The 16,609-nt window shown below is 28.2% G+C and overlaps 1 protein-coding gene across 2 annotated transcripts in view; it reads right to left on the bottom strand.

Moving 5' to 3' along the window:
• Nucleotides 1-1,549: 1,549 nt before the first annotated feature.
• The window catches only part of LOC112595295 (cytokine receptor-like), a 57,009-nt gene continuing 41,949 nt past the window's right edge, over nucleotides 1,550-16,609 (bottom strand). The window contains exons 11-22 of one of the 2 annotated variants that reach the window (XM_025340436.1): nucleotides 14,985-15,183; nucleotides 14,750-14,905; nucleotides 14,323-14,493; nucleotides 14,005-14,222; nucleotides 13,769-13,880; nucleotides 13,465-13,698; nucleotides 13,225-13,389; nucleotides 7,602-7,683; nucleotides 7,432-7,507; nucleotides 6,403-6,678; nucleotides 4,901-5,569; nucleotides 1,550-2,106 (exon numbers count right to left, since the gene is read on the bottom strand). In XM_025340436.1, the coding sequence (XP_025196221.1) occupies nucleotides 1,615-2,106; nucleotides 4,901-5,569; nucleotides 6,403-6,678; nucleotides 7,432-7,507; nucleotides 7,602-7,683; nucleotides 13,225-13,389; nucleotides 13,465-13,698; nucleotides 13,769-13,880; nucleotides 14,005-14,222; nucleotides 14,323-14,493; nucleotides 14,750-14,905; nucleotides 14,985-15,183 (2,850 nt within the window). In that variant the 3' untranslated portion in view covers nucleotides 1,550-1,614. Of the gene's footprint in view, nucleotides 2,107-4,867; nucleotides 5,570-6,402; nucleotides 6,679-7,431; nucleotides 7,508-7,601; nucleotides 7,684-13,224; nucleotides 13,390-13,464; nucleotides 13,699-13,768; nucleotides 13,881-14,004; nucleotides 14,223-14,322; nucleotides 14,494-14,749; nucleotides 14,906-14,984; nucleotides 15,184-16,609 lie in introns of both variants that reach the window. The other variant, XM_025340437.1, reaches the window with a different exon arrangement.

Genomic DNA, 16,609 nt, shown 5'->3' with positions numbered 1-16,609 from the left:
ACAATCATAAAAAAAAAAAATAAATAAATAATGAAAAAAAAAAAATAATAGACAATATTAAATTCAATATCAATCTTTATGGCACCATGAAAATATTACATGTATATTATACAAGTACAATATAATAAAATAATAAAGTATAAACAAAAACAATGTACTATTCTAATTATTTAAAATAATAATAGAGAAATATATATATATTATATACGTAGAAATAAATATAAAAATAAATTATAATGTTATTATAAAACAATAATCATTTAAAGAAATACAAATTACAATAGGTAAGTTTTAAAAGATAAAAAAAATTTACACAATTCTTCAATGTACGAAACAAAAGAAAACCTTTAGTAACACATTATATATATGTGTATATGTGTAACAAACACTGATACGTTTCTCTCACTTTTCGTCAAAAACGATTGGACCAACAAAAGTCGTCGTTGACAACAGACTTATATAAAATCTCACAATAAAAAAAAACCCCGTATAATTTAAAATTTAAATTCATATAATTATTAGTGCTTGTGTATACTACTACAGTACTAATACCGCTGACTGAACACAATTAATTGAGCGCTATGTAACTTAACGTAGAATAAAAATTAGGGACCCTCCACCAAATACCAATTTTTATACATAACAAATGATTTACTCGTCCATAAGAATAAAAATAGGTGATAGGTAATTATTTGCGCACGCTCATATATAGTACATATAATTATGCGTGTGAGGATAGTATATCATTATAAGTTTTGAAAGTTTTTAAGTATGGAACAACTATGACTATGATTAAATTGTATATATTATAAGTGCTTTGACCAGTGACGTTAAGGTATTAATGAAAATACATTAAAAAAAAAAAAAAAAAAAAAAACACTGACACATTGTTCAATCAATTCGGACGTGTTTCACAATTAATTTCGTCATGATTTATTCAACATTTTTTTATTATAACCGATCGCTGTTTTACAATAACACTAATCGGACCCGGCATTTGTCAAACAAATTATATTATATTAATAGATGTCTGTTGATTATTACCTATTTACTAACGTACACTACATTTTAAAAAAATGATTGAGCATTTTTCACATAATTTATGTGTGGTTAGGCGTGCATATCTAATTATTTATTTATTCACCAACCTATGATTATTACAATTAACTATAGTAAACAGTAATATTATGTACACTTAGGGCGGCGACGGTAAATTTTTATAAAAATAATAATAATAATATATTATGTACAGCAGAAAGGAGGAGCTAGTATCAGTCATTTATCATGATATTATTATTATTATAATACTATGTGGTCACTTCGATGTAGAAATTTATTTTTTATTTTTTTTGAAACTGTAAATTTTTACGTCGTTTTTTTTTTACACACACACATATATATATATATATATATATATATTTATAATTTTATTTTTTACATTAAATTTCATTGCATTATGCTATATGACTATATTATATCATAATAATCACCTCGCAATGTATGACAATATAGTATAATTTGTAACTTATTTACCGAAAATTATTTTCATTCCACATAAAAAACGTAATATATTATCATAATATTATAGACAGAGACTGCTACCGATTATTTATTTTATACTTGAGCAGTGGAAGTACCGCAACTCGTGTCCACCAATACGGGGGGCTGTTTGACGACGACGACGGGCTTGCCGTAGTCGACCCGTCCGCCGCCCATGTGGAGTAGTCGTTTTTTCTCGGCCGCTGCGGTCACCATGTCCAACATGACGTACGCGGTGCTCGAGGCGAGAAGCGTCGCCGCCGTCGGTTGTTGATGTGGTTGGTGTTGCGCCGGCGACGGGGGCGGCGGCGGGGGCGGCGATTGTAGCAGTTTTTGCGGCGACGGCGTTGACGGTAGCGGAGGTAGCGGTTGCTGCTGTCGTTGGCTTAGTGATGTCGTTTCGCAGCCTTTGACTCTACCAGGACCGGCGGCGGCGGCTGCATCGGCAACTGCGATCATCATTTGTTTGTCGCAATAGCCGTCGTGTCGGTTTTGTTGTAGTTGTGGCAGCCGTTTGAGTGGCGGTTGTTGTTTATCATCAAGGCGACGAGGTAACAGTTCACTTTCCTGTTATCGAAAAAACAAACAATAATTTAAGGCTGTGAAATCAAAATCCAATCATTTTTCGGACGTTGGGACTCGCGAGGCATATCCACCGTGGTACAGAATAAAGGGGAGGGGAATTGATTGTATTCAAAGAAAAAAAAAACCGTGTAGAGTACACGTAGACTTGTAACGTGCCCATCCCTTAATTCCCGCTATTTCGATGTAATGAATAACTCAAAGGATATTACGACATATATTATAATAGGTCCTCGCGTCGTACGATCAACTTTATATTTATACCCTATTGTCGCCGACGCATCAATTAAACTTTCACCGCGATCATTAAATAAAGGATTGAAACGACAAGACGTGTAATGGATGACATTTATTATGAGAGTACGCCACACCCGCATGACGTGTTATCTCCGTTTTATATACCTACATACGTTATAGTAAATTTTCGTTCAGCTGAATCCATTTTATGTTGTTAGCTGAAATGTTAGAGTAAATTTACCTATTATCAAATTTAAATCTAAGAATTTTATCTAGGCCATCACATAGGCTTTTATTAATATTTTAATATTTTAAGCCGAGTTATATCTATGTAAAATATTAAAACTTTAAAATTATAATATTAATAAAAGTGCATGTGATGGCCTAGATCCCTAGATATTATTAGATATAGAATCCTTACCTAAAAGTTTGATAATAGGTAAATTTATTCTTCAATATTAAAGCTAGGTAACAACATAAAAACGGATTCTGCTGAACGAAAATTCGCTATGTTGTATGTATATGTAACTATGTAAGACGGAGATAACATATATGTGTGGCATCCTTTTAAATAATAGTTAAAGAGGATGTCGAACTCGCATGCATGTTGTATCTTGTCTTCTACACGCGTAACACGATTAAGTTTACGTATCGCAGATTCTCACTACAGTAAGTTTATTAACTATAGTCAACATTAGAGTAAAATATTGCACAGTAGTGTTGATAATAATATGATGTTTTCCTCAAGTTCAAACAGTTGTTAATAGTTTGTCTGACGGTAGGTGTAATCCATATTATTAAGTATAATTTTTTCAAGTACCAGCTGTCTTATTTACACATTATATAATGGGTTGTAAATAACTTTTGTACCCCTTCTAACAAAAAGCACGCGGGTACTTGATAGACATGCCATGTACCAAAATGAAACACACGGACGTGCGTGATTGCTATGACCCTGGGATCAATATATTAGAAATTAAAATATTATTAAAAGTGATTATATAGTAAGTTAAAATAGGTACGTATATTATCCTGAAAAAATTCGGTTAGGTAAATGTTGATCAATAATTTTGTTTAAAATAACTATTGCCTAGCTTCATAGTTTATAAAAGTACCTATATATTTATAATCAACAGTAAATAGTTGTTACAGCATCATTATTATTGTATTAAAAAGATACTAAAATTGTAAATAACTCTAGTATAATCTATATCGACATTACTTATGGTTTTTGATCTACGTAACCGAATTTTGAAATAGAAAAATTTAAAGTATGTTAGAATGAAATGGAAGTGATCTGTGATCTAGTAAATACGATCTTTGTGCTCAGAACAAAACGCGGTGTCGCCTAAAGACTAAATCATCATGATAATCCAATAAAATAAAAATCACTGATTCATTTTATTTTTTAAAACGAACGGGAAGTAACTGTTATATTACTGTATTTGATACATAATATTATTACATAACACACAGCAGCCAATTATTATCAACGGCAACACTATTCCAGTCTAGGAATTTTTATAACATTATATAATATTTATACTAGACATTTTTACGAATTATATTCAACAAATTCTTTGACATTGATACATGCCATCGATTTCGTCTTATCGAATTTCTATTATCATTTTTTAAGATTAACTCGGTCATGGAAGAGCTTCACGATTCGCGTCCTCTTCGAACTTCAATCGTTAACGGTTAGAGCCTGTAGTAGTAATTACTAAAGGTGCATATTGAACAGTCCTAATAAACACTTTTCAATTTAATTCAGTCTCGATTTTTTTTAAGCACATATGAATTTCTTAATGAAATATCTTAATACTAACAAAGTCCTGCCAAACTTTGAAAAACCAAACATTTTCCTTTTCGTTTATTTTTAACAAACATAGAACTATTTATAAAAAAAATTTTAAACATAAATGGTTATAAATACTTTTTTTTTTGTTAATTTAAAAATACTTAATAAATATTATATGTACGTGGAATATACCATGTTATTAAGTTGTTTGAACTAATAAATAGATACATTTATTACTTAACATCGGTTAAAACTTTAGTGATAAACTTTTAAAGAATTTAAACTACATTTTGTTTGTAATAGTTACAGCATTTTTTACTATATTTTTCGTTTTCTTTAGCTACGATATCATTTTTTCCAGTTAAATCTGGTTAGGTTAGGGTAACTTGATTAGGAAACTAACGAACAGTGTTGGTATCTCTATTTTAACCACTACTATAAAAACACTCAATATACCTATATTCACATATATTTGAAAAATAAAAATAAATAAATCTGCAGATACTTGATTGATACATTTAGCTATTCCCCGCAATCAATTGGAATATTTTACTTTTATGCTATTATTCATTAAATTAGTTTATTATTTTTTTCCTCATTCAAGCACGGCATTCAAATGGTACGCACTTAGTGATAGTAAAGAGTGAGGGGGGAGGGGGGGACAACGCGTTAAAATTGCAATTGAAATATTATAACTTATTGAGCTACCTTCAAGAGACATAGCGAAAATTATTCACTCGCCTGTTCTTGGTGTGAGCGGTTTTCATCAGTGACAGATTCCACGGGGGGAAATACAAATTCCCTTCCACTATCTGCAGCGGTTGATGAGTTACCGCCTCCACACCGGCTGAGGTCTTTATCATTTGACTGCCGCTGGTCGCCCACAAAACAACTGATGACCGCCGCGGGAGCAACGACACCGTCGCCGCGACTGTCGCCCACCAATCGGTTTTTCGCGATGTCTTGGCAGATGCGGCTGTCCTGGTAACCGTTACCATTGGTTCGATAACCGTAACCGCTGCTCTGGTAACCTTTACTGCTGCTCTGGTAACCTTTACTGCCACTTTGGTAGCCTTTATCGCTACTCTGATAACCGTTGCTGGTGCTCTGGTAGCCGTTACCGCTGCGGCCGATGCTACTGTTGCAGCCGATGTTACTGCTGCGGCCGATGCTACTGCTGCGGCCGATGCTACTGTTGCGGCCGATGTTGCCGTGCAGCGCCGTCATTGTATTGCCGGGCTTCGCAACGGTTGTTATTATCGATGGCGTGTCCGGTAACGAAAAGAACGGCAAGACTGGTTCCGTGGGCGGAACCACCTCCAAAACTTCTTCTTCTTCGCTTTTCACGCTATTACCGTCGCTTAGACTCTGGCTCTTCGTTTTTGGCAAGGATGACGACGGTGTTATAAGCTGTAAATAGTTAATAAATAAAAACATTAAAAAATAAGGGCGAATCAATGACCGTTTTAAAAAAAAAAAAAATGATTTTCTATTGCGTTTACACCCTCTCCACAATTGAAAATAGTTGAAAAACTAAATCTTCCCCGCCTTACCGCCTTATCTCATTACTACCATTTAACTGTAAGATTTATACCATATAATTCGATTATCATGCAAAATAATTCATCTTGATCTATCAAAAACTGTTGTTTAGAAAATAATAATCAAGTATTTATAATTTTTTTATCAAACAAAATCCGTAAAAAATTGCGATTATTATTCATTTGTTATAAAAAAAATCTTGGAAAATCAATCTGTCTCGTATAGTACATTTCGAGTGTACCTCATCATTGAATAGATAATGAGTGTATTAAATTTAAATTTACTAATGTATATACGACGAACTTTTTTGAACTAGGGCTATGCGTCAGAGCTAACTCTATTTCTAGAAGGATATAGTTGATAACATAAATATTTAAATTAATGTAAATAATTTATTTTTGTTTTAATAATACGATATGTTAAACCTAACTAAACGCTGACAAAATAATTGATTATTATAAAATATTAAATAATAATAATTTTTTTACTGTAATTTACTTATGCATATTCTATACCGACATATTGTAGAATAATTGTTGTAAGTAGGTATTTCATCACAATTTCATTTTAAAGCGGTTGTTTTTAGAGATTAGCATATTTTGCCAATTATTAGTGTTTAAGCGTAGGGCTATTCGACGGTTTATTTTCCAGTGCATTCAATTAAAAGACTGAGTGATATTTAACAATAATATTATAATCACTTGGTGTTTGCTGGAAGAAGAGTCTTCGTCGTCAGCCACCGTAATGGTTGTCGAAGCCGTCGCGGGACTCCACCGGGACGACGGCAGACGCTCAGAACTGGCATTGACGCTGCTGTTTTTGCGACGATTGGACCCGGATGGATTTCCGTTGTAGAACGTGATAGTGGTGGCGGCGTCAACGTCGGTTGGAGCGTTGTCGTAAATTATGTGACCGTCCTCAACATAATAGTGTTGACCCGAGTCCAATTCGTTTTCGTCAAAATTGTTGAAATGATCCTGTAGCAGATTGACGTGTGATTAATAAAAAACTATAACGATAATAATTTAATGCGGTGACAAACTTTCGTGGGACGACTGACAGAGTTAAAAAAACTGTATAAAGAAATAAAGTTGGTGAGCGCGAGTTGAAGTTCACCACAATACGTTTTACGATGTCTATCAGTGAACGAGGGTAGTACGAACGAAGCGCGTTGTCGAAACGCATAGGTAACTATGAAAGTAAAATGACGGTAATTATATCGCTGTCGTTGTTTAAATATTATTATGCTTTGGCACAACTATAATAATAAAGTATTACCGCCCTTATTGTTTGGCTTGTGGTCGCGATATGCTATGAAAAGTTTTCGAAGGCAGTAATTTGCAGGGACCGTATAATATTATAATTATTACCTATATACTGTCATAACCATTATTGCAATTGAAATCTTACTGAGTAAAATATGTTTGACGAACCACAAACATGAATTTTGTGGTATACTTTTTAAAACGTTCCAATACCGTTAGTAAATAAGTAACTATATAAATTTGTGTTGACCCAGTTAACTGTATCCAACTTGACAAATTTTCTTATTTTCTAACTTATGAATTTAAGCAGTTTAAAATGATTTTGTAGTCATTATTTAGAATGAATGTGATACAAGTAATACATTTTCTAAGAACACACGACAGAATCAAATAAAAAATTTGATATATTATTTAGGTTATTTAACGAAAGTTTCACCGCAAAAAATAATATAGATAAATACTTACAAATTTGAAATTGATATTCAACGTGGGTGGTAGAACTACTTCTACGTTATGCATAACTTTGTATTTTCTCCAGAGTCTTATGAATAAAAATAAATATACATTATAATAACATTAAAGTGAAACGATATTGAAAACAATATAAAAGTATTGTTTTGAAATGTGACATTTACCTGTTACCCCAGTACGTGGAAACAGTGGATAAAACGATGAACAAACATGACCATATGACTAAATGAAGCGCTAGAGGAAGACCTAAAGAAAAACAATAATAATTAAGTTAAAGAGAAAAATAATAAAATAAAAAACAATTGGTCGATATATTATGATACAATAATATTATCGGTCTACACAATATCTGTTTTACAATTCTGTAATACGATGATATGAGTACAAATAAAAATAAAAAAAAAACAAAAAACGGTTGAATGTAAGTTTTACAATATTGTAGTGTGATGGTATGAGTGCAAATAAAAATAAAAACAAAAAATGTTGGATGTAAGAAGTTTTTTAGGTACATTATATACGTATGTTAATAAAATAAAGTTAAAATCAGTATGTTATTATATCTAAGGCTTAAATATTATGATATTAGTTAATTTTTAACGGACGTTAAATATACTATAAAAAATTAAAATTATACAATATTAATTAATCAATACGACAATGAAAGTGATTAGGAAACAATATCACCACTTTTAGGTAAGGTACACACTCTACTATTCAGGGTCGATTTAAATACGCGTTTAATTAATTAATGTTTATTATTAAATGATAATCTGAGAAACCGGCTACTCATACTATGTCTCTGTTTCGAGATACATTTGGAAATTACGCTTTAGTGTGCGTTAAGTATTATTATTTATTAATGTAAATGACTATTTATTTACTAGTGAATTGTATCCAAAAAATATCTTAAAAATATTTTATCCTGAATTATACTACATGATATTGAAATGTTCCATATAAGTGGAAATATTTAAGTACCTACATAAACACGATTGTGTTTAATTATACGCACAAAAGCTTTCCATTTTACGTTAGACAGGTTCCGTTTTATCAAGGGTTTAGTCCTATGTTAAATTATAGAAATCTGTCATGACCATGATAAATTTCTGCACAGAACAGGATTCCGTCTTAACAAAGGTCAGTATACAGGTTTTCCTATATACCCAAAAATAATAATAACATTATTCGATTTTAGATAATATCATAATATTATAATATAATTATATACTATAGTAGTATTTTATTTACCATTAATATTTTTGAAAAATACAATAATTTTGTCATCATTGTTAATAATTAATTTCCAACTCGAGCATGTTTAGTTTAGTATCTACGAAGTGGAGTATGCTATGCTGGTGTTCATCTATACATTTCTATTTTTTGATAATTTAGTAGATAATTAAAACATATAATTATATACGTTTTATATATATATATATATAGGCCGGAAAGAACACAAATAATTGCTTTTATTATGAAAAGTAATAATAGATATTTCTTTTTAGAATTTAAAATATGTTATTTTAATGAACTTTAGTATTATTTAGTGGTTCAAACAATTTTATTCTAAGCAAGCAACGACTATGCAAACATACCTACACCGACTACAGCCTAACATTTATTTACATACAGCTTTGGACACGATCCAACAAAATGTAATAGCTCTATAGATATTTGAAAAAAGTATTATTTTGATTTTTTTAAACATATTTAAAATATTAAAAAGACACGCGTAATATTTTACACCACTTAATTGCTAAACTAAAACATTGTAAGTTTATAACATACAATTTAACTCGATTTATTTTAGTATATCAAGATACATTATAAATAATTACACGTTTGAAGAATGTATGTTGTTTGGTTGTTCCTTATTTGTTTATTTTATTGTTTTGTTTATCGTGTATTCTACAATCAAATTTATTTTAATCTTCTAAATTCTAAAACTGTAAATTTTTATAATGTTGAATCTGTTTCTCAACCGTCGAGTGAAGTTATACATACACGTTGTAATAGTATAATAGCTTACCTCACATGGAATTCGTTGTATTAATATTTATAACTAACGTAATAAGTGTATTGCGGGCTCAGTATTTACTTTTTGCTTACTTAAAAGAATTTGAATAATTGTTGCTTATATTTACATAAATAAGAAAAAATGTACATATCTCTATAGCGAAAAATAGTACCTACCCTTTATCAGGGTACTTTAAAATAATACAGCTAACAAATTAATTGTCTTCAAGCTATAACTTCTAAGGTAATTTAAAATTAGTTGTAAAAACTGTTTGATGGAGGCTGCAGATGATTGAGGACTGGGACTTAATGCACTTTAATACGATTAATATGATTAATTATTATACATGCATATAAACGTACCCGAAAGAGCGTTAATATGGAATAATTAACGCATTCGATTAACAATAAATGTAAAAAAATCTATTTATTAAAATTTGAAATGCAATTTAAGAAATTAAATTTAAAAAAATGATATAATTAAATAGTCATGGTTGAAGTCAAGATATTTTACAACTTTAAAATGATTTTTTATTTGTCAATATTTAATGTTATCAAAAACTGAAATTAAAGAATTAATCAAAATCAAATAAATTTGCAAATGTATTATATACATTGAGAATACAAAGACCAACAACATAAGATGTTTTTATTATTCGTACATACAATATTATTTTTTCTATATCAATCAAATATTAGGCGCTTAAATGTTTGTTTATGAAATATACAAGTATAAATTCGCGAGTAGTTTTAAATTAATATTGTATATTTTACTGCACGCAGTGATATTTGTTCATTTTTAGTACAAAAAGGGCCTACTGTCGGAAATACACCAATAACGTAACGTTAAATTAAGTGGCAATATTTTGAGTAGCCCTAGGCCAAAAGCCGGAAAAAAATAAGTACTTTTGCAATAACCCAAGTTTGTACAGGAAACTGGCTAACCGAAGTTGATTCTATTATAAAAATACACTGAAGTAAAGATCTGCGGATCGACGACCCAGACCCTATCATTTTGCGGACAGTTCACAAAATTAAAACAATATACGACTTTTTTATTAGCGCATCACGTATGTCCTATATTATATAAATAAAAAATAAGTCACAAGAACCCGTAAAACTTTTTCGTTCTTCCCACGTAACAATATGCGACTATTTATAGATATATAAAATTAAATAAATAATCGTCTAGTAATAAAATTGGTACACTTATTATTAAAGATGTCGCTATTGTATAATTATGCTACTATGGTGCACATACTATTCCAATCGTATATAAATGTTATCAAAATATTATAAGTAATTATTTTTATATATTATTATTTATTATATGATATTGCATTTTTAGGTTAAATTATAATTAATTTGATAATATAATAATTATGATATTCATATATATAATAACTATTACTTACTAACCAGAAAAATGATTAAATTTATTTTTATTAGACATGGAACTTTATTTTAAGTAGAACACGAAGTTAGGTTACTGTAAGTTGTAACTAGTTTTAAAGGAATTTAATTATATAACGAGATAATGATAAACATAAAAAGTTTCATTATCAAAGAAATGTATGGCTTGTAAGCTAAGTCTACTTTAGATGGTTGATTTATTACTATTAATTTTTTTTTTTTAACATAATTTATTATAAAATTTTATACTTTTGCAAATTTAATTTAAAAACCATAATGATTAGAACAACTGTTTTTAACGTGTAAAACACATCTACAACATTTTTTCAGATTAAAAAAGGTACAATTAGAAAAAAAAAATGAAAATTATTTTCAATTCATAAGCATCAGATTACTATCTTCATGTATGTTCATGTATATTTTAAAATTAAAATCTAAAATATTAATATCAAATTTAAAAACTATATACAAGAGTTAAAATTTAAAAAAAAAATTTCAATATTAATAGTATAATATAATAAAATATAAATATATAAAAGAGATAAAAAGGAGAAAGTAGGGAACGTCTATGCTGTGCAATAGGTGTTTGTCATAGAGTAAATTACTGTAAAATGTGCTAAAATTTATTTAAATGATAAATAATTACATACGAAAAAAAGATTCTTAGTGGTGATAATGTTATCCTATATTATTAAGTAAATTAATATTTTACTATTTAATAATTATATTTCTATTAATTCAATTTAATTTACTATTAGTAAGACAATTTTTTGCCCAAAATATTGCATTATAAAATGTAATGTGTATAAAATATTATAATTTACGTTAAAAGCTTCAGAAAAAAAAAAAATAAATAAATATCTGATTTCAATCCAAATAGGAACTTCAAATGCCAACATAAAAAAACCATTTTTATATATTTTTAAGATTTTTAGTTAGAAAAGAACTTTAATAAAGTAAGAAGGGGAAAACTTTATTCAATTTTCAAGCATTACTTTTAATAATTTAATATTTTTATAAATTTTTAACTACAAAATAATTTGCAAATTTTGATAAATTTATCAGATTTTGTGAACATTTAAACTTCAAATGATAATAAAAAATGCTTATTTATTTTTAATATTTTTAAATAGTTATAATAACTTATGAGAAATATTACAATTTCAAGGTTTTTATTTTATCGATAAATTTAATATATAATATCCTATTACATTGTCAAATATCGATAAATGCTCGGCTAAAATATTTTGAAAATTATTTCATGTATGTATATCTACAATTATTTGTTTTTAATTTTAATAAAAAACAAAATAATTTAATAATAAATCGTTATTTTATATGTAAATAACCAATTTTATTAATTTTAAGCTTTAAACGCTTATGTATAATATTATGATATTATATAACTTCATGTTTTTCTTCAAGTAATAGCAACTGTTATGAGGGACCATCTTGAATAAAACTTTTAAATTTTAAGTATACATTTTTAATAACAATTTTTGATTTGCAATTTTTTTTTCAATTTTTATGAATCTCGTCAAAATTTAATTTTAAATGTTTATAATTAACAGTACTATGACCATGTATTTTTGATAGTTTTCAATTGGTATACGAACAATTTATATAAAATCCCTGAACTTTTAACCTAGAAAGTCTTCAGAAACAACAAATAAATTAAAACATCTAAAACATAAAATCAATACATTTATCGTCCCCATTAAAATCTAAAAATGTTAGATAAAAATAAACGCTTAAAAAAAAAAAATAAAAAAAAAAAAAAAATAGATTTAGGTATTAATTACTGAGCTACCAATAGTAAAAACAATTATAAAATCATTAACGTCTTCTCAATCTGTATTGTTCAAAATACGAGTTATAGACATTAACAAAAAGGAAAAATTAATGGAATAGTAAAAGTAATTTCATTTTTCAAATTTAATGATGGACGTTTTAAGTTAATCAATGCTTCCGGAACTTAACTGTAAATTTTATATAATTAATTTAACGTTCAGGATAAAATTTTATTAATCAACATTACGTTTTTGATAGGCGCGTCGTTGAAAATAACATTTATATTTTATAATCTTATATTCAGATACCTACTCTCAATTATAAAATAATATAAAGATTTATTTATTCTAAGTTTTATAATTTCAATGACTCGAAATATATACATGTTAGGTATTATTTATTTTTAACTTGATAAAAGTTTTTAGTCTAGTGTTCAAATAATTAATATTTGCTCAAATGTTGGTTTTTATATAATACGCACATCATATTTTTATTAAATCATTAAATATCCTCATACGGAAATTTGGTATATATATTTAAAAAAATTCTACATTGAAAATAAATTACCTGGCAACACACAATTGACCGATCCAGGAGTTGACCATTGACCATAATATGGCCTATGAGGATCAAGTGGATTGTTGTTCACAGCTCGTACAGAAAATGAAAACGTTTGTTGACCTCTCTCTTCTTCATTATTACAATCGGGAACAGGCACACGGAACACGTTTGCTAGGCGAGTAAAAATAAAAAAAAAAACCGATTAAATCCTATAAAAAATCTAAAATATAGTACAATGATATTTACAATTGCTGCGGTAAAAGAAATTGTTCATATTTTCTTGTAGTTGTGTTGAAGCCAAAGTGATAGGCGAAGAAAAACCGCCATTTGTAGTTTGTGAATTTGTGGGTCCACTGTGATGTGCTACAATTAATTCGTAATAATCGACTGGACCAGCCGGTTTCATAGGTTTCAGCCAAGACACAGCTACCCTAGTGCTGTTTTCGTAGTTTAAAGTTGGTTGAGGAACCCTTCCTGGTTCTATATATAAATATAATATGTTAGTATAACATTGACTCGTATTGGTATGATTTTAAAGTTTTTAACTCACGTCCTACAGCTGTTCGCACTTTTATGGGAAGTGAACGTTCTGAACAAATTGTTGTGCATGCAGTGATGGTGATTGTATAGCTTCTGTAACTTTCAAGGTGATCCAGACGACACTAAAAATAATTGTATTTTATTATTATTATTATTATTACATACCTTTTTGGATTTCATATCAAAATTTTATTAAGAATATATATATTAATATAGACATGTTTTTATAAACATTAAAATACTAACCTTTGTGTCATGAACTGTAATACGACGTTGTTCATTTATGACTTGTTGTTCGTCAAATGAATCAATCAAATCTTGTTGCTGTAATATATCGTCCAAATAATAATGAACATGGTAGTAACGGACAATACCATTCGCGAATTTAGGAGGCGACCACTGAAGAGAGACAGTCGTATTGGTTAATCCCGTGACATTTATGGTTAGATTTTGAATATCGGGTGCTGAGTATTAAACGGCATTAATTAACAAATATGATTAATAATATTTTGATAGAGCTAAAATTAAATTAGAATCAATAATATGTCAAATACGCAAATATACCTCCTTCTAGAGTGGTGTTGAGCAAAGGATCGCTATGTAACCCTTCGCCATGTTTAGTGATTAATGCAATGGTAACCATATATGTAGTATACGACTTGAGATCCGTAATGCTTGCTATTCCTCTACTATCTTGTGACATCTCACCACCAACAGTCTTATTTAACATAGGTTCTAAAATGAAATTCACAAAGAAAATAATAATGAATTTCACAACTCATCAAGTAATAATATAACTTTTTTATGTTAATAATTTTTTTAAAAAGGTAAAAATTTAAATTTAATTCAATAAATAATCATCAGTAAATTTTTTTTTGCTCCCGATTAATAATACATAATTAGAACAGATATTATAAATAACTCTATGAATTCGTAATATGTTATTTATATGTATTAAATTTGATAGTTAAATATTATAATAATGTCTTACCTTTACACGCAGAATTATTTATGGATACTACAGGACAGTAAAATATACGAAATCCTAGAACTGCGCCTATTCTGTCAGAGCAGTCAAGTTTCCATCTCAATTCCATAGATGTCGAGCCAATCATATTTACCCAGACGTTTTTTATTTTTCCGACGACTAATTAAAAAAAAAAATTGTATTCATACAGTGTTAAAATTTATAAATTAAAAACTCAATGAATAAATAATGTTTATACTTTTATTATGTAGTACTGTACATGATGCCCATACCATCCCACTACTTGTATAAGAGGGTTGATAAACACTAGTAACACCAGTCTTTAATGTGCTTTGACTGTTAGCACTTATTGCAAACTGATATATTTTCATATGATCTGATACAGTAATATTATAGCAAGATTCTGAACTTGGTATATGCATCCAGTTCATATAACCCTATACATAAAAATCATAATGTATAGGTAATTATTATTTTGTTTTAATTTTTTTTTTAGATGGGTGAGAGGGAGTTTATAAAAATAATTCTGTTAACGTGTTTGAAAATATTTAACTTTTAAGTGAATATTTCAAAACTATTAAAAATTATTTTACAATAAAATTATCGAATGTGGCATTAATAGGAAATAGTTAAAAAGTTATTTTTTACTTATTAACTCAACTAGATAAAGTGTGAATTATATTGATATATATTTATAGCTTAAGTTAAAACAATTATTATCTTATTGTTTAATTTAATCACACTATACACAATTTAAAATAAAATGAAGAAATCAATATTATTGATTGATCAAAACGAGTAATCGTCAAAAACATTTTAGCTGCTAGTATACAATACACAAATGTAAATGTATAGTAGAATGCATTTTTAACAACATATTTCGTATTATTTAAAAAAATATAAAAATCAATTTTTGTGACTTGGGTAGCAATCAAAAAATAATAATAATAATAATTAACTTATTTTTAATTGAGTTAAGTTAAGAGAATGTCAGGGCATTATTTGTTTTTTCGCCTTGACTTGTGCGAAATATGGCAAATTTGCGTTCAAGAGAACCAGCCTTGTCTTGTAAGCTTATTAATAATTATGTGAATTGACTTATTTTAAAACTTAAAGTTAATAACATTATATCTATTTCCGTATGTTGGATGTTTACGATAATTCAAGTTTTTTGCATTTTTAAACCATAATATTTTACATACTCCTAACTTGCGCATATAAAAATTGAATTGTTGTAAAAAGTTTACATATAAAAACAGATAACTTTCTTATCTTAAAGTTAGTACCTACGATTATTTCTAATATTAAAGTTAACACGAGATTAGTTTAATTAAATACCAATTCACTAGGTCACACGTGAGTTACAAAGAAAACAAATAGTGTACTGTCATCCTCTTAATACTTTTTTCCATATTAACTTTACTTCTTGAGTTAAATAGGTATATCGTTTGTTTACCATCAACTTATTACTCAATGCTCTTAATATTGACTAACTCAATTAACTAAAGTCAATAAACAATATATGTTAATGTACTTAGATTATTTACGTTCAGCTTACTAAAAATTATTATTTTATGATTATTTGTTTTTATAAATCAACGGGTTAAATAAAACCATTTAGCAAGAATAACAAAGAATATTAATACAAGTTTCAGTTTAACTTAATAGTAGTAATTATCAATGCAAATCAATTTATATATATAAGTGGGAACAAAACTAAATAAATAAAAAAAAGTGTAATATTAGTAGGTATATCAACAAATAATATATAGCAGCGTAAAATAAAGTAGAACTGTAATATAAAGAAATTACAAATAAAATGTATTATTATTAGATAACATTCTAATATGGCGTGACATATTC

The sequence above is a fragment of the Melanaphis sacchari genome, unplaced genomic scaffold, assembly GCF_002803265.2.
Source record: "Melanaphis sacchari strain LSU unplaced genomic scaffold, SCAv2.0 Contig26_pilon_pilon, whole genome shotgun sequence".
Taxonomy (NCBI): domain Eukaryota; kingdom Metazoa; phylum Arthropoda; class Insecta; order Hemiptera; family Aphididae; genus Melanaphis; species Melanaphis sacchari.
The sequence above is the reverse complement of the archived record's forward strand: the minus strand, read 5'-3'. Positions and strand labels throughout refer to the sequence as shown.